Below are 19,516 nucleotides of genomic sequence, written 5' to 3' on the forward strand. Positions count from 1 at the left end.
TATTAATAAAGCTACTTTGCACAGCACTGAAACACTGCAACATGCCCAGACTTGTGACTAAAGCATTTGTTTTTCCACAAATCAGGTACTGTTGAGAGATGCTGAAAATAGTTAAGGTAGCTTCAGGTGTTTTTAGAACATACCTTCATGCCTAGCTTTAATCGTGGCTCACTGTATCTAGTTTTGAGAACTATCTAAAGATCTTTGAGTGCTTTTTTTATAGTCAATAAGATTAAATGACAATGTTCTGTTGTATTTTCCTTAATAAACTGCACACTCCTGTAGCTTTTTGCAGAGAAAAAAAAGAAAAGAATAATCGGTTCAGTTCCAGGCTTACATTGTATTGTGTTTACTTTCACAGAGTGCTAAACAGTTCTATATGTATTTATATTCATCACCCATGTGTAACTGGGTCACAGATATTTCTTTTTGTCTTGAGTGCTGACTGTCCTGCCACCAGATGGTGGTAGAATGTTCCCTATGAAAGACATATCTACAATGCAACAAGGAAGGAAATAGTGTGCTGGTCTAATCATGTTTATGGTACATGGTTTGGACTGACTTCTTGATAACATGTACATGTACAGTAAAGCCTGTGTTATATTTTGTAAAATATAACACCCTTAGCACCCTAACTTATGGTCTGTTTCTTTAAAGTCCTGTATACTATTCAACATCAATCTAATTTTCCATAATCCACAAAGTACACTCTGCTGTTCTTCAAGAAAGGAATTCTATCAGTGGGAAATAATGGCAGCCAAAGGTTTTATCATAAAATGTAAGCATTATGGAGCCAAAATCAGACTAAAAATAAACCCAAGACAACACCAGTTACAGTATACAGGCACAAACTGACTAATTTATTACAACATGTATACTCTCTGTGCAAATACTGTCAGCCTATACTAGTTTTATCAAATCCTAAAGTTTAACATTTTATAACAAACATACTGTACATAGAACACCACTATTTTATGCATCAAGCTGAAACTACAAAGCTGCAGGGAGTGTGATGTTAATTCCTCCTGTTCCTCAAGTGCTGTGGGTTATGTCTCCAAAATGTATCACTCTTCCTAATACGAGCAGAAGCAGGGGCAACTAATTCACAAAGGAGAAGACCTGCCCCTTTCTAACGTCTATTCCACTAACATCTTTTTTCACACAACGTTTCTTTTTGAAGAGCTAAAATGTGTTCCTGGGGATAACTGTCCATATTGCAAGCTAAATGATTATCAACTACTACTGTATACTGGGTAGTAAAATGCACCTTGTTAATTTAACCAAGACAAAAAAGTATTTTGTTATCATTCTACAATAACATAGAAGATGGTGCAAAGCCTCATGGTGCTCAGAGCTGGGAGCTTTCTTCCAACAAGTTTTTTTCTGCAGGGCTGAAGCGCTGCAGCTCATGTCTGGAGAGATGCTGCACTACACTCACACCGATACAGTCACCCAGCACATTGGTGGTAGTCCTTAGCCGATCCCTATCAACAAACAAGAAGATCTGAGGTTATACTAGGAACTTGTCAGTGTTACTACACTTACTACTTACACAACTATACACACATAAGTTTAGGGTGGTTACAAAATGTAAAGTTACAGGATACTTTTAGGGTAAAAGTTAACAATGTTACAGGCAAAATCAATAACATTATACCCTGGATTAATCGTCGAAAATGTTTTCATAGTTTTTTCAGTTAAAGCAACACCAGAGAACTGTTCCCACTTCGGTCCCCCTACAGGTTGGAAGCAGAATTGTCCATTACATTACATTGTCCAGTTTATTCAAACTACAGATCCCTACCTGATCTGGCAAACTTGCATGTAATGTAATGGACAATTACGCTTCCAATCTGTAGGGGGACCGAGGCGGGAAAAATTCTCTAGTGTTGCTTTAATGGTTCAGTGTGTAGGATTTAGTGGCATCTTGCTGTGAGGTTGCAGATTGCAACCAACTGAAACTTCTCATGTGTGCCAAGCATAGACTGTATGGTGCCAAGCATGTAGGAGAACTATGGTGGTCAGCGCGAAAACACGAATGGCCCTCTCTAGAGCCATTGTTTGAACTGTCAGTTCTGGGCTACTGTAGAAACATAGCGGCGCAATGTGGCAGAATCGGTGGAAGAGGACCCACTCCATATGTTGATATAAACGGCTCATTCTAAGGTAACGAAAACACAACATTTCTTATTTTCAGGTGATTAAATACTAATGAAAACATAATTAATAATATTTTTCATTTCTGCTAATAGATCACTCAAATCCTACACAATAGACTTTTAAAACAGAAAGGAACAAAAAATGCAGTTTCTAAACTCTGGGAACTTTGTATTTTTCTACTTGTAAAGACCCTCATTGATCTAATGTAATCACAATCACTAACCTCTAATTCTAACCGTTCACCACATACCTATCCCCAACCTTTACCTTAAACTCAAAAACCTCAAATAGACCTTTGAAGAAATAGATCAAATGATCAAAAGTTCTAAAAATGTTCCCACTCTCAAGATCTGAAACTGATGTTTGTTGCATGTGCACTTACAGTATCCAATCAACTATCATGAGCAGTGATATGTCTTCAGTGGGCAGACCAACTGATTCCAACACAATCACCATGGATACCATACCGGCTTGTGGGATGCCTGCTGCACCAGTGCTTGCAGCTGTGACAATCAAACTGAACAGCAGAAACAGGAATGGTTATGTAATGTAATCCTTGTTAGTGTATAAAAAAACAGGCACAACCCATTAACAGTGCTCTTAGGTTTGACACTCATTTTTGTGGATCCACACGCCGAAAGTTTGCATTTTTGTTTAAAGCTTTAGTCGTAGTTTCTGTCGACCCCATGAGGAATTCTAAGTAATGACAACAAAACTGTCAGCACGTCCACATGCGCACCCCCCCCCCCACCCCATCTCCACACAGTTGCTAATAGCCAAGGAGGACACAGAGGATTAAAAAAACATGATGGACTCTTCAGAAGAGGTAATTATCTTCACTTGAGTTTCTGCGCACGAAAGTCACCGGACGACATAATCTTCTGAACATAGACATACTGAGAAATACAGAGAGAGTTGTGTGGAGCTGATAGTCTTAATTAGCTTTGTAGCAACTCATTTGGCAATGGCTTGAATGTAACGGACGTTCATAAATATCAAAAAGTTACGCACTAAAGCTTTAAGCACTGAGAAGAAACCTTCTCAACTCTATGGGAAATAGTCTGATGTAAAAACTAAATAGGATATAGTCTGATGTAACTACTAAGTCTTCAGTAACTAATGAAAATTAGTTAATGGATTAATTGAAACAAGTATTTGACCAGTCTGAGCTCAATGTGTGTTGAGCTTACCTGAGGACAATGATTTGACCCAGGTTAAAATCCATATTATTAACCTGGGCAATGAATAACGCAGCTACAGCTTCATAGAGTGCTGCACCATCCATGTTCATTGTGGCCCCAATAGGGAGCATGAAGCGTGTCACTCGTGTGTCCATGTTGTGATTTTCCTCCATACAGTAAAATGTCACAGGTAAGGTTGCAGAACTGTGTACAAACCCATATAGTATATAAATGAAGCTGCCATTCCACTGTTGTTCATGCATCTGTCATGTGTTATGTTTAATATCAAGACTCTGGCTCACCTGGATGAAGTACCAAAGGCAGTGGTGAGAGCCTGGAGTAGACCAACCATAAACATAAAGGGATTCTTACGTGTGACCATGAAATAGATGAGGGGAAGGGTGAGGAGGCTGTGGATTAGGAGGCCAGTAATCACAGTGAGAGTATACATGGCTACTTCATGACCTATCTCTCCAGTGTCTGTCATCTTCACAACCTGTCCTGCCAGCAGGAAGAGGATTCCTACCGGGGAATACCTGTGATATAGAGGTGAGACACAGCAGAGGAGAGGCAATAAGAGAGGTTTAATGTTGGAGTCATTTGAATATGTTTTCACAAGATTTCATAGCTAGCATGATAGAGCACACAAGTGCACACAGATGATCACCTAGGCAGTAAATCACAAGCAATCAACCTCAGGCATGTAACAAACACACAGACAATTAATTGTTTATCTCGTGCCAAAACCTTATCACAAAAACAAATAAAACACAGCATTTAATCAGCACTATAATTAAGAGTAAGCATTAGAGATGACTGCTGCTAAGCCCTAGTCTTTGGAGAGGTATCAGCGTACAATTGATAGCTCATACAGATCAATTAATTGCATTAATAATTAATAACAAGTAAACACACGGCCAAGTCATCTTCATGATATGCTCCTGTGCTTACCAGATGACTATGTTGACCAGATGCATAATGGCTTTATTCAGGCAGTCAAAGAAATCCCTCAGAGGTTTTCCCTCAGTGTCCATACTGCCCAGGATGAGGCCAAAGGCAACAGAAAAGCCCAATAGACCCAAAATATTGAATCCGTCTAAGGTGCCTGGCACTGGTACTGTGTCATCTATAGGGATCCCAGGAAATAGCTTTAAGACTAGGTGGTGTAGTGACAATGTAACAACAATAAGGCAGGCAGGCAGATGATGTATTAAAGCAGCATAAGGGACACTGGGTTAGAAAAACATTTATTTCCAATCGAATTAGAACAAAAAAAGGAATCCTACTTTTTTTACTGGTCTCTGTCATATTGATGACACCAAGACTCTTTCCTGTAGAAACACTCCTGGAATAAACTGTTTTATACTAGATAAAAAGTATAAGAAAATGTTTTGGTAAGTATGAAACCGTGACAGTATGATATAGAACAAATAATAGCCATTGCAGATCTTACCTTTCTGAAACAAGCTTCCACCAAATTTGAGGGAATCATGTTTCTATAAACCAAAAACATTAATTAGGTGTTTTAACTGCCAATAGTTTAATTGCGACGCATTACATTGTTGTCTGTAATTTACAAATGTTGTTGAGTTTCCTAGGAAGATACACACCTGATTAGATCTAGAAAGGAATCCACAGGCTGCACAGCGTCTGCATTACCACTAGAGGACACTGAGGCAGCCCTGGATGATTTCCCTGGTTGGATCAGAACAGCTAAGGCAATGCCAGTGAATGCAGCAATAAGCGTGGTGACCATGTAATAGCTGAAGGCCCTTAGCCCAATTTTCCCATAAGCCTTCCTGTCCACAGATGACATTCCTGAAATAAAAATATGTGGCTGTAATATATAATATATAACATGTAAAATAACATTACATATATTAATGGGACAATTTAAATACAAATATTTTGACATGCAGGTATGTACAGTTAAGAAATCATTAAGGCCCCACATACAGTGGGAAGAAAACATTAAAACATCTTGAATTATACTCAACTTGAACAGGGAAGGCCACAATATCAAACTAAAACTAAGGTAAAAAGCTAAATGTTAAAAAAAATATATATATATATCACATATATATTAATATAATATATGTTAATATAAACTACTATGCAAACTCAAGATGTTTCAGGTTTGGTTACATAAAAATAAATCAGCTAGAGAATCAGGTCAGGTGTTGAAAGCATTGTATACACTAGATATCCTTTCTGGGGGAACTAAATATAATTTTAGAACATCTCAGACTCAGTTTGTGAGCCCCAGGTCAACACACAGGCTGTGATCCACTTTCATTTGTCTTAAGTCTAAGTTACACTTGCACCAGCCACTAGTGTGGCTATTGGTGGTGTTTATCTACTGTGGTGATTATTACCAGGAAGCTATTACCATGAGTAATGTCGGTCAAACCAATTCTTTACTGATCGATTAAAAAATCGTGGCTGAATACCCAGTTTGATCTAACCTGTAATCACACTGGAAACAAAGAGAGGAAGCACCAACATCTGCAGCATTCTCATCAACAGCTCTCCAGGAAAGATTAAATATTTGACATCCCTGGCTGACATATTAACGAGTCGTAGAGCAAAGCCCAAGCCAATCCCTTGAAGAAACATAAACACAAGTCAGCAAGCTGTCAAAGGGTGAATTCAAAATACCAAATGCAGAAGAGCCAATACACAGAGGAGTGCTGGATAGGTAACATATGCCAAGAAAGATTTCCCCAAGGGGACAAAAAAGTATAATTGTATTGAATGTAATATTACAAAGCAAGTAAGCATCAGGTTGCAATTTGTCTTCACAATGGTAGATTAAAAGACTTTAGATTAAAAAGATTTTCAGGTTTTGTGGGGGTTACAGTGTTTGAAAACCACTTACCTAATGCAACAGCGGCCATTGTAAGAACAACAAAAGCATTTCTCTTGAGAAAAGCCATAATAATAGATCCCTTCTGGGATGACGATACATGACCTGAGGGCTTCTTACATTTGCGGTACACTTGGGTTTCCTGGGGTTCGGTAACCTCTACTGAGTCCAAATCAGACAGGTCATCAGGACTTGGCAGCATCTCTTTCCTGATTAGTCTCTACAACCAGTATAGACTGCAGAAAAGGGCAGATCTCTTACTAGCATTAAAAGAACAAGGACCATTTAGACATTAATCCTAACTAATTTTGGCAAAAGACATAACAACTAGAATATTCAACATGAAAGCAGAGTAATATTGTGAACATCAATAACATTACATAACAACCTGTCTATGGAAGTAACAAGCAAGTATTATCACAAGTAAATAAAAAAATCCTCACATTCTTCTCAGTGTCGTGGTACTGATGGAAAAAAAGATTACCTTTAAAATGCTATTCCGTGAACAGTCTTAACGCATGAAGCCCAGTCACCACAGTAGTAGTGGATTAACAAATTCACACAATGACTCTACTACATCAATCATCAGCTTTTTGTCTGCGCCTTTCCCTCAGGTCATATGCCAATGGTTAATGTTCAATTTAGAATAGACAGCAACTAAAAAATGTATAATACCTGCAAGTATAGCAGTTTAATGGGCTATGATTTGATTTAGTTAAAGGAGAATTCTGGTCGATTTCAACACATAAAAGCTCTGTTGTTTGTAAATTTGGAGTGCTGTCAGTAGCGAGAAAAACGAAAACAATCGGTGTTATCCTTCTGCTACAGTTTGCACCCAGGAGGGTGAAACAGGGCAAGTGTTAGATGTGCATTTAGCCTCTTTAACATGTTTGAAATGTCATTAAAAGTGCCTAACCATGTGAAGTGATTCCTTCCAAGTGAACACAGTGAATCTGACTGCAGTAGATGTGAAAGAAATGCATAAAAGTTGTGCTAATTCAGCTCTGTTTAGTTGAGTTTAGTTTAGTAGAGTGCTTAGGGACCGTCTACAAACTACAACACCGAAAAGAGATACAATAGAAATATTTATTAATTTAATGATTAAATAAGGTAGTGTCTCCAAACGTACCTCAATTATAACTTGTCTCTTGCTAGTTGTACTACAGCACTTACTTAGCATATGCCTATTTTTGAAAATATTTTATATATATAATATACACCGGAACTAAACAGAGCTGAATTAGCACAATTTTTATAATCGGGAATCTAAAGTTCTAGATATCTTTCTTAGCAATCAGTGGAAATCAAAACAGAGCTTGTGTCCACGTAACAGTATTTTATAATTACTAATTACGGAATATTTATTTATTCCTTGCAGCAACGTGAACTGTAAAATCTGTAACTTGTAATACATCTGTAGTTACTATTGTTTCTACACATTGTACATCTACACATTGTAAAATGTAAAACACAATGTAAAACTGTGTGATATTATTGCATTGATAAATCTGTACTTGCTTTAATCTGTGTTTGTGTAACCCCATTCTACTTAAGTAATTAGTACTGGCTAGTGTGGTGGACAGCAGTGGCCTACATCCTGAGGGTTTATCCTAATGTTTCTTGTTGAGAAGGTAAAGACTCTCAAATGTCTGCAGTCTTCCGGATATGAGCTAGGCTCTGTAGCGGTTTTACTCCAGCCAAAAGTTATTGATACAGTCTAATCATCTTGACACACAATAGGCAAGGTTTCATTTTGGGAAGTTTGAACAGCAAGCAGCTCTTGTTGAAAATTTGTTGTTGTTAATAAGATTGGATTTTAGTGTTACACTTCTCCTTTCACTAGCCCTCGGCTTCTCTTTCCCCTTTCTTTGTAGGACTGAATAACATCTATTTAAACTGAGCAATGGTGTTCCTCGTGAATCAAATATTGGGTGATAAGTTGAAGAGTTTCACTGGAGGAGGTGATACAGTAAATATGACAGTAAAGCAGGAGCAGAAGAAAAGGAAACAAGTGCAAATGCATTTCCAGGGAGGAGTTTGAGCATTACTAGAAACAGCTGGTTGGAAGAAAAATGTGTAAGCATAGATGTTTATATTATTTCTTCATAGCAAGACTGACTACAGTGCTAAAGAACATTGATGACTAGTGTAGCACAACAGGTAAACTGTGCTTTTTGTGGAGTATATTCTACATACCAAGGATCTTAAATAACATATTAAAATGCCTAAATGTTTTAGTGTGTGTCACTGGCAGCACTTTACACAATAGATAACACAGCTGTATTATTTATGACAAAAGTAAGCATAATTATCGTAAGATTGTTTCATACTGAATTGTTGAATAGAGTGGAAAGCGCTGTAAAGAGAAAATACGGTATGACCTACATATCCATTAAGCGGGGATTAGCAGGTGTGATAAGTAGTACTTAAAGTAGGCTCCCACTTCATGTTTGTCTCAGAGACACAGACAATAAATATATATATATATATATATATATATATATATATATATAACAATATTGGTATACAGCATTTTTACTCTAAATATTTGCATTTGAATGTGGATCAAGTAAACCCAATGAGTACTATTGCAATGTGGAACATGTTGGTAGCACAAAAAAACAAAAACAGGTGGATTTGCATTTTAGACAGAAGCTGCCATTGATGTTGAGTTTACAGTCATATTAACAAAAAAATTAGAGGAAAAAAATAAATTTCCATTTATATCACCATTTTAACAGAGATTTCTAATTTCTCATCATATTTGATATCTGGACAGTAACATACTGCTTTCAGCATAGACCCAAAATTGCTAATATGATATATGTACCAAATAGGAGGGAAAAAAATTGGTCTTTTAAATTGCCACCTGCAGAAGGTGTAGCTTACTGAAATAGATGAAAGATTAGTTTAGATGGAGTACGTTAGACACACCTTTCAATATAATGCATTAGCCACTAACTGCGGCCTTAAAAAGCTCACAGAGTTGAATCAACACATCTCTGGCACAATGTCAACAAAAGCTGAACATAATAAGTCTCATAAAGGTAGGTTCAATTACAAAGCTGGTGTATGGGATTGTATTAGACTGTACAGGTGAACTTAATAAACAACAGTGTAGACTACATGACTGGTGGTTTCCTGACTCTGCATATTCAAATCCAATCAACAGTCCTGAGTGATACTCAAGTTTATAGTTAACTCTCAAATGACACACTACAAAGATTTGGTTTGGTCTTGGTTTTGGGCTTAAGCTGATATGAACTTGATCTTGAGTTTGACTTGACTGTGCACAGTCTTTGACCTATTTTGGACTCAGCTTAGGCCATTACTATGACTAAAGTGTTTTCCCCAATGTACACCGTATTTGTTACAGTGGATGGATGGAGGTTTAGATTGAGTACTAGTCATATTTTTTGCAATCTTACATATTACAAACACCCCTGAAGGGATATGTTTGCCACAAATTACCATAAATTAAGTATTCTCAGTGTTTATTAGTCAATTTAGTGGACAGAACAGCACTGTGATTGATGAAATAATATATGAATTTTCCTTATGCACAAATACTTGTGAATTCTATTAAACACAGGTTGTATACAATCAATTAGAATACATTGTGTGATAATGATACAATGGCTAATCAGATACCAACACCATTTGGAACAAACGCAAAAGATGAAGTGGATTTTAGTTTATTGTGTGCGGGTGTGACTTAGGCAGTTTAAAGTTGCTTGCCTGTGTAGCTATGTGTGATGCATGTGTGACATCAACGGATGTGAGCAAGGCTTACAAGGTAGCTTTGGGTAGGGGTTTATTTCCTTGGGACTCAAATTAGCCAGAAAAGCAGATTAGGCTCTGTGTTTAATAAATCATCAGGGCTCGGTTTCCCTGAAGGTCAACACACAAAAGCATTTCAGAAAACACTTCAACATTTCAGAAAACAAAACATTATTTCAGAAAACACTTCAACATTTCAGAAAACACCAACATTTGGACAGCACTTTGCTGTTGTGTTTTCTGAAATGTTAAAGTGTTTTCTGAAATGTTGAAATGTTTTCTGAAATGTTGAAATGTTTTCTGAAATGCTTTCATGTTTTGACCTTCAGGGCCACCGTAAAAAAAGCAACAGTTATGCATATCTCTTAGCCAGTGTGCTTTAAAACTATTATTTAACTATTATTTATTCACCTAACAATCTCAGGTAACGCTAATGTGTAAGTTATCTCCAATTAAGTAAAAAGGCAAATTGTAATGAAATTAAGTTCTCATTGTCCAACTGAAAGGGTGGCAGCCTGAAAAGATATAATAAGTCAGTTATTTCTTTAAATTCAGATGGCATAGGGTGTTCATTATTCATTTAAAAAAATGTTTTGAAGATTATTCAAGCTATTTTCTACATCTAGCTAGAGTGTGAAAAAAATAAGTCTGCTTCTTTAATATTTTAAAAGTTTTACATCCCTTTTTGGATTTTTTCTAGAGCTAAAATAAATAGACATGTCAGAACTAGGGGTCGGCTGTTAAAACAACAAATTACTTGATTAAGCTATTAAGGATAAGCTACGAATCCTGATTGTGTTTTATCTACGTAAGAGACAATATCTAGGTCTGTGGTTGAGTCACAGTTTCAGTAAATCTGAAGATCATCTTCGTGTATAGACAAAGCGGCAGCGTAAGGGAATGAGGTGAAGGAGTGCAGGCCTGGCCAAGACATCAAGTAACCATAGGTCTGTGCCAAGCTGCAGCTCTTAAAACTAATCTTATTAAAAGAGGGTCAGGGCTTGAGCAGACCACCCTTACATACCAACGTGGTCTGGTTTATTGGCATTTCTTTAAACCAATCAACAAACAACAAAATAATTAACCAAAACCTAAACCAGACTAACATAACCTAGTCTCTCATCGCCAGACTTATCTCCACAGCTGTGTCAGCACTGGAGTATGTTCTGGCTACACTGTTTATCTATTCTGGGATAGGGGGAAAAAACGGATGCAGTGATGGAGCCCTTGCAAAATAGATAGTGTCATGGTTTTGTTATTTTGTTCCTTGTTTTGTCTTATTGCGGTAGTCTTGTTTTTCTGTTTTGCTCTGTTTCCTGTTTTATTTTGATAGTCTGGTTTTCTGTCTTGTCTTGTCTGGTTTTACTTCCTGTCTTGTGTTTTCCTGCCTTTTTTGATTGTTCTCCCAGCCCTAATGTGTTTCAACTGTTTCCCAGCCCTTGTGTCACCTGCCTCTCGTTCCCTCATTACCTAGTCTATTTAGTCTCTGTTCTGTCTTTGGCTCTTGTCGGATTATTGTTTGCTGTTCGGTGTTTCTCGTTCGTCCTTGTCAGTGGATTGCTTGTCACTGTTCTGTGTTTTGCCTGTTCCTGTTTTTGGGATTCTGCTTGTACCTATTTTTGGAATTGCCTTCTGTTCTCAGGACACCTTTTGTTAGTATGGACCTTATTATTTGTTTATTAAATCCTCAAAGCTCACACTGCCTGTCCGTCTCTGCATTTGGGTCCTACATCCTCTGAAACCCTAACAGATAGCGGAGCAGGTGAAAGGGGAGGGACAAAAGGCAGCAATGTACATCCGGTGAGCCAGCCTAAACATAGTCTGGAGCAACGGAAGAACATTTCTAGGATATTTGCCTGACAACACACGCCAGATGTCCCTCACCTTCCGCTCTCTGTGTGTTGCCGTTGTCATACTCCGTTCCCTTCGGGGGGAAAACAACACACTTCAAACTGGCAACCTACATGCTATAAATGTCAAGTTTTAAAGAAAAGTTTGATCAAGCAATGAGGCAGGCCTGCTTGGTTCTTTCAGGGAATGATGAAAAGATTAAAGATTTACAAAGAATATGTTTGCTATCTAACTGGAACATTTTGGGGCCGATCGGTGGGGATTGCTATGGATGTACACATAGCAATACACTGGTTAGGAGCAAATACCGTTTAACCATGGTAATTTAACTAGCTTACGTAACTGTATTGTGTGAACGGTTAACATAATGTAATATGAAATGTGACATTTTCTTTTGCGGGGTGCAAATGTTTCACCAAATCAAGTTCCTTCCCGATATATTTGGAATAAAAATGAGGAGAAGTAGCCTACAAGCATGAAGAAAATAGTTTATAATACCACCAGGATGATAAAACAGGAGAGACTACATTCTCAAAGATCCACAAGAGGTCATAGTAAAGTAGATGAGGACAGGTACAGTATACAGCTTTCTTAACCAAATCAAAACAGTGCAATGTGAGTAGGTGATTAGGTTAATAAGATAATGTTTCATTTAATGATCTCATGGACTCCAGGCATTCCTGGTGTGAATTGTTTTCCCCTGCTAACAACATTACTGCAATATGGTAATGCTAAGACACCAAAGCTGTACTTTAAGCCACCTGCTTCTTTATCTGCCCTTTAATTTTTCAATACTCTGTCCTTATGCTTATGCTAGGCGTCTTGGACTCAGGACAGAGCACACAGAGATACTGTATGGGACACATTCAAATGTACAATAAAGTGATCATCAAGATAAAAATAACTATTCACATTTTAATTTATCTTGTATTGATTGATATTAAATATAACATTTTACTAATGAATGGTATTTTGCAGTAATTTTAAGTTGCATTTTTGTTCCTATTTCTTATCCAAATTTGTTGACACTCAATTCTACCACCATTTGTTTGTACCAAAATGATTAATCTTATCCAACATGCTGCAATAATATTAATGGCAAGTAACAGTACTTCTACTTCAAGACAACATTCCTGTGCTCCTTTCATTATTGTATGAAACATTTTGTTTTTGTAAAAAGGTCTTTTTCATGGGTGACATGTTGACATATAGCAGGATAATCACTTAATTTTCAGGTTAGAAATGATTCACTTTGTTGACAGTATGATTATTTGTGAAAGCTGCATCTGTCAACATATTAAATACCCAGTCTTTGAAGTACTCAGAAGTGATCTTTTTTGTGACATTTGATCAACAGCTTAATGCTTAAACGGTAAAAGAGGACTTAAGATTTTATGTGAGGGAAGTATTAATCAGGTCAAGGAAGGGCCGAATCTTTACAGTAACTCCTTTGACTGTTATTACAGACCAAAAGATTATAAGATAAAGTACCTAAATGCTACAAATATGTATTTTCCCCTCAACTAACTTTATCTGTATCAGTTACAATAGTAAATAATAGGCTAGAGGCTAGTAAATGACTAGTAATAGGACAAAAGCATTGGACTAAAAATAAGCAAATCCAGGCACTTCCTCTACATCCACCAAGGATGCACTTCAACTACAGCCTGCTTCTCCCTGGATGCGTATATGTGAACCTTGGTTTGACAGGGATTTTAATTGTCTTGTACCTAGATAAACAACATAAATCAAATAGAACATATTATAGGACATACAGTATTGTTCGATTTGGTTCAACATTTCACTGTGACATTTGCCTGTCCCCTCTGTTACTTGACAGTCAGATTAGATTACTTGGTCTTGTTGAAAAAAATGTAAGTAACTATTTTTTGACTTGTATAGCCAGGTAAGATATCCTGTACCAACATTTCAGAATTCTTAACAAAATTAACTTTAAACCATTCCATTCTGGCAGTGAATAAAGTGATGATGATCATGAACCAGCATGTTTACGACTGTACAAGACGTGACACAGTCAGCGTTTACTTTACTTTAAGGCTCAAACTGATCACATGACCATGTCTCTCAGCTTTTTACCCTCCCTTTCAAACATCTCCCTCTCATCCCTCTGCTACTCACCATCCCCCTTTTCCCCTGTAAGCTGACACAGCGCCTTGAAACATTAGCCGCTTTCTTGCTAATAGGATCTCAAGGGCTTAAATTGTCATCTGTTAAAACTAAAGAGCTTGATAGCTACGCTGCACCCTCTTAACCAATTTGTACTCAATTAGGATAATAGGGAAACAAGTAAATGGGAACAGCTTTAATATATTAATGTGATAAAATGATTAGCAATTTTCCTCAGCTACGACTTGGGAGGTATTAGGAGCATCGTTCAAGTCTCATATAAATATTAGCCATTAATGAAGTTGGCCAAGCAGTAAAGGAGATCAGACATGTTTGAATTAGATCCAAGAATGTTATGTAGCTATAATTATCTGTCCACAGTAGCATAGCATGTACAAATGTCCAAATACAAATGTAAGAGCAGACAGGTGTAATTAATAACTAATTTGTTATAGGCTGATTTTCATATAGGTGTGTAATTTCAATAATGGCGTACTAAAACATTTGAAATGAAACTGAGCCATCATTAACATTATTAATTACAGCTGTTATTTTCCTGCTATGACATAACAAAAAAGAATGGTCAAAAGCAGCTGAGGCTGAGGCCCAGATTTCCAGAACTGAAAATAGCAGATGATCTTTTTATATAAATTATTACCTACTGATAACATTGTTAATATTCAATTGTGGTCTAGAAAATGAATGTGTTACCTCAAACCTTTCTCACAGTATACTAAATTTCTTGAAAAACTGAAACAATGAATCTTCTCACTTGCATCACTAAATAATGAGACTAATTATCTTCTAAATCCATTGACCGTCTTATGGTATCAGCTTACTAAGGAAAATAATGCTCCTTTAATTGCCAGAATAATATTCTGAAATCCTAGTACAAAATATTGACATGATAGAACACAATACAACAACAAAACATTCATTTAACAACTACATAAATATAAGAGTACCTTATTAATCAATAAAAAGTGTGTATTTAATAACAACCTACTTCCTGGCAAATCCCTGCCACAGGGACATCTTTAAGTTCTTTATTTTATTCATCTAGAGGCAAAGCTTGTTGCTCACAGACAAAAGAAATGGGTTTTGCAGTATTTGCTTTCTTGCAAAACAACCTTGACAACCAAGAAAAGGTGTTCAGCCAAAGCCACTAAACCCACAGTCATTCTGCTCATAGAAAGCATTGGCAATGTAGCCCAATGTTCCCAGGTGGCTTTAAACTTGTTAGAATTTAAAATTCCTCAGCTACTCAGGTATGTGCCAATCGTGCAGAAAAGTGCTAAGTTTCTGTGCATCTCCCTGATTCCTAGAAGGTGGTTTATCCATGGATGGAAGCCCTTTCCTAAGGTTTTTAATATGTGTCAAAAACAGTTTTTACCACACGCTGTTCCATGCAATGCTAGCAAAACGTTCCCTGACTGCTAGTACCATAAAAGTGATGTGAATATGAACACACGCTATATGTCTATGCGGTCATTTACAAAAATTATGCCCTGTCAAATAACCCAGGTACAATGCACTGCAGAGTATACAAGGGAAAACTTCAAGGCAGTCTAGGGGTCTATAATATATAAATACTGTATATATATATATATATATATATATATTAGGGCTGTCAAAATAATGCGTTAATTTTGATTAATTAATCTGAGAAAAAATAACGCGTTAAAAAAAATAACGCAGATTAATCCATTCCATATTGACGTTTGACCCGGAGCCGTTCTAGCCACCATTCGACTGTAAAATGAAGGAGGGAGATGAGAATGTTCTGCCTGGGTTATTAATTGGAACATTTACTTGTAAAAATCTTCTTCCTGCCAACCTTGGCTACCGAAATCTGGTGCCACTGATATGTCTGCGCTTCTCTCTGATGCTCTGAAGACGATACAGGTAACACAAAGTTAACACTATATACAGCAGCTAACGTTAGCCTACCACTAGCTAGTAGCTGGATTAAACACGGTTAAAATGCTGACAGCTAACGCTAAACGGTGTAAAGTTTGACTGTATTTTACCAAAGAATTTCTAATAAGGGAAGAAGTTCCACTCTCTCGTTACTTCCGGCTTCTGAACTGGTTGCAGTTCCACCAGAGTTCCATATAGGGGGCGCTCACAGGCCAGTGCAGAATGAATGGGACTCTATGGAGCTATACCCCTCAAAATCCACTTTTCTCAGGATATAATTTTTTGTCTAGTAATTTAAATGTTGCATTCCAGAGATACTGCTTTACGGCAAGCTCTGAGTCACTTCCTTTTTTCTCTCAAGGCATCGACAACACAGCTGACAGGTTAGCCTCTCCCTGTTAATACACGTGCTAGAAAGAGGTTTGCTAATGTTTTAAATACCACGCCGAAATATTCACTCTGACATTCTGGTTCTGCTTTGGATGCCGTCAAGCGGGATCTCCGATCGTAATCAGTCCTTCACTGACCAATCAGCATTCATTAGCAGAATGCTAGCGTGTTATGGGCAACAACGACTCAACCTGTAAGAAATCGAAAGGACACAAGTACTCGTTCATTCAACTTTTGACCTATAATCCATGTTGAACTTGCAAAAACTACAATCAAATCTGAGATTTCTCAACGACAATCAGGCGAAAGAGACAAATTTAGCCGTCTAGCTCCATAGAGTCCCATTCATTTAGCACTGGACCGCGATCACCCCCAGTGGAACTCTGATGGAACTGCAACCAAATTCGGTACAATGGGGCTGAATAGGGAGTGGAACGGCTTTCCGTAGACGGGCTTTGGTTTTACTGTAGAGGATTCAACACCGGTATGTAACAATCTGCAGCTGCCGTCGGAGAAACAACACAGACGATGCGTTCAATGAAACTGGTAAACTACATCCTCGTGGTGCATTTGAAGTTATTGTAAATATCCATTTCCCATCTGGTGGTTGTTTTTGTCGTTCAACAGCAATTTACTAGTGAAATAAGTTATTGTTATTGTTATACATTATTATTAAATCATTTAATTTTGACCATATGGCCTTAGCAATAAACAAGCCGTTCTTTAATGTCACCGACTGTTGTTTAGTACCCTTTTTTTTTTCTTTTCTTTTTTTACTTTCTTAAAAAATATCGGTTCAGGCACCGTTAATTATGTATGCGATTAATTTCGATTAATTAATCACAGAGTATGTAATTAATTAGATTACATTTTTTAATCGATTGACAGCCCATATATATATATATATATATATATATATATATATAAACTTAGCACAAAAAATAAGGAAATTTGTGTTTGGTAGATTATTTCACTGTGGTAACAATGCTTTTTGGCAATAAATCTTATACCATTGGAAAGCCTGTTTAGTTCCCTTTCAAATGGTGCCCCATTTGTAAGGAACATGCATTTGTCGGATGAGCAGCAGCGTTGAGTATGTGGGTTGCGCCCATGACAAATTTGCCAAATCTTCTCTGCCATTGCCAAACAGGTTATTTTGCTATTGCTATTGACACTTGTTTTGAGCTTCTGGTACCCCCAGATGCTGCTAATCAGGTGCCTGATTTAGAGATGAGATTTTGCAACCAGTGGTAATCTCATATCTCCACAGTCTGGGACCGAACTCTATCCTCCAAGATGACAACGCTCGCCCCCATAGGGCGGGGCTTATCTGAGACTACCTCCAGAATGTGGGAGTGGAGAGGATGGAATGGCCTGCCAGCAGTCCTGACCTCAACCCCATTGAACTCTTGTGGGATCAGCTTGGGCATGCTGTTCGTGCCAGAGTGACCAACACAACCACATTGGCTGACTTGCGACAAATGCTGGTTGAAGAATGGGATGCCATCCCACAGCAGTGTGTGACCAGGCTGGTGACCAGCATGAGGAGGAGGTGCCAGGCTGTTGCGGCTGTGTATGGTTCTTCCACATGCTACTGAGGCTCCTGTTTGTGAAATGAATACATTGTTCAATTGCTAATATGTCTTGTTTCTTCAAACTTCAATCATCCAATCCACCAAACACCAAACGAGTCAATGGCAGAATAAGCTGTTTGGCATTGGCAGAAAAGATTTGGCAAATTTTTCATGGGCGCAACCCACATACTCAGCGCTGCTGCTCATCCCACAAATGGATGTTCCTTACAAATGGGGCACCATTTGAAAGGGAACTAAACAGGCTTTTCAACAGTATAAAATATTGCCAACAAGCATTGTTACCACAGAGAAATAATCTACCAAACACAAATTTCCTTACTTTTTGTGCTAAATTATATATATAATAAATCATTAGAAACGTTGTGTGTTAATTCATCACAAGAGTCTAACATCAATACTATACAATCTTTCTGAATTTAGGCAAACAACCCCGAAAAGGGTGAGGCTGTTAAATGGATAATAACATAATAAAATGTGGCTTGGTTGATGCTTCAGAACTTAATGCAAAATCACCTCAATTTACATTCCTGAAACATTTGTCTTCCCAGATTAAATACACACAACACACTGTCGGAAAAATAAGTTTGGCACCAATTTCCATGTTGGATTTTTTGCCTGGCATTAAAAGAACTCCTAAATATATCTTCAGATAGAAAGAGTGAGGTCAGAGGAAATCAAGTGAAGTCGTAAGGCTCATTAAGGATAGGATTTATCTGTGCAACACCTACTGTAGCTGCCAATGCTTTGGTTGTGCCAGCTGGCAGAGGAGAAACTTACAGGCTGCAGGATAGAGGGCCCCTGATGCCCCCAACCCAATTCTACTGTGAACCATCACAACAACATGAACAAGCTTATTCGTCAAACAGGCCATGTTATTTGTTATGTATTTATTTGACACACGTAAACAATATGGTTGTATGCCACACACTGAACTGAAAAAAACTTAAAAGGGGTGATGAGGACTGGGTTCAACATTAGTCTTGTCCACTAATTGCTTGTTTGAATTTATTAGGTTTAATAGAGGATGGTACCTTATTACTTTGCTTCTCTGGACCTGTTCTTTAAACTCATTGTTTTTTTGACTTCTTGTAGGTCCCCCTGGTATAGACATGAAAAATAATCCATCTGACATCAGACTATCATTATTATTTATACAGTTCAAATTATTATTTATGTGCTATTAATACTAACTCTTTCTATTTAGACAAAATAGGTAACCATTATACCGTTTTTTTTTTTTTTTTTTTTACAAAATAATATAATCAATATGCTAAAGTGATTCACTTCTTTGTTTTATTTTTATTTCATTAGTAAAGCCAGCTATTCCTAAGCAATGATGCTCATAAAGAGTTAAGTGCCTACTTGAATGAAATTATTTTTTGAATACAGTGTGTAGCCATTCAACTTAAAAGTCCATCTCTGTGTCTTTTCTCCCTTACATTGTCTATAATGAAGGGATTAGCGAAAACTCTCAGTACGAGCTATTATCTTTCAGACAATAGATTTTTTGAAAGAAAGTTTTGTTGAGGCTTCATTAGCAATGGCCTCCCTCTGTGGTCTGAATGCAGGACACATTTGGAGCAATTACTTGACCAGAAAACAACTGTCAGTCATTCTTAAAGGGGAAGGATTCCAATTAATAAACC

At 37.3% G+C, this 19,516-nt stretch overlaps 1 protein-coding gene across 1 annotated transcript; it reads right to left on the minus strand.

The window, feature by feature from the left end:
- Nucleotides 1-1,348: 1,348 nt before the first annotated feature.
- On the minus strand, nt 1,349-11,901 carry LOC144526721 (excitatory amino acid transporter 1-like). Its single transcript, XM_078264346.1, has 11 exons — nt 11,872-11,901; nt 6,220-6,427; nt 5,807-5,944; nt 4,952-5,159; nt 4,795-4,837; nt 4,628-4,706; nt 4,293-4,467; nt 3,644-3,877; nt 3,351-3,545; nt 2,543-2,677; nt 1,349-1,484 (listed from the first exon to the last, which is right to left on the minus strand). The coding sequence occupies exons 1-11, from the start codon at nt 11,899-11,901 to the stop codon at nt 1,349-1,351; spliced, it is 1,581 nt and encodes a 526-aa protein (XP_078120472.1).
- Nucleotides 11,902-19,516: the final 7,615 nt, after the last annotated feature.

The sequence above is a fragment of the Sander vitreus genome, chromosome 12 (assembly GCF_031162955.1).
Source record: "Sander vitreus isolate 19-12246 chromosome 12, sanVit1, whole genome shotgun sequence".
Lineage (NCBI taxonomy): Eukaryota > Metazoa > Chordata > Actinopteri > Perciformes > Percidae > Sander > Sander vitreus.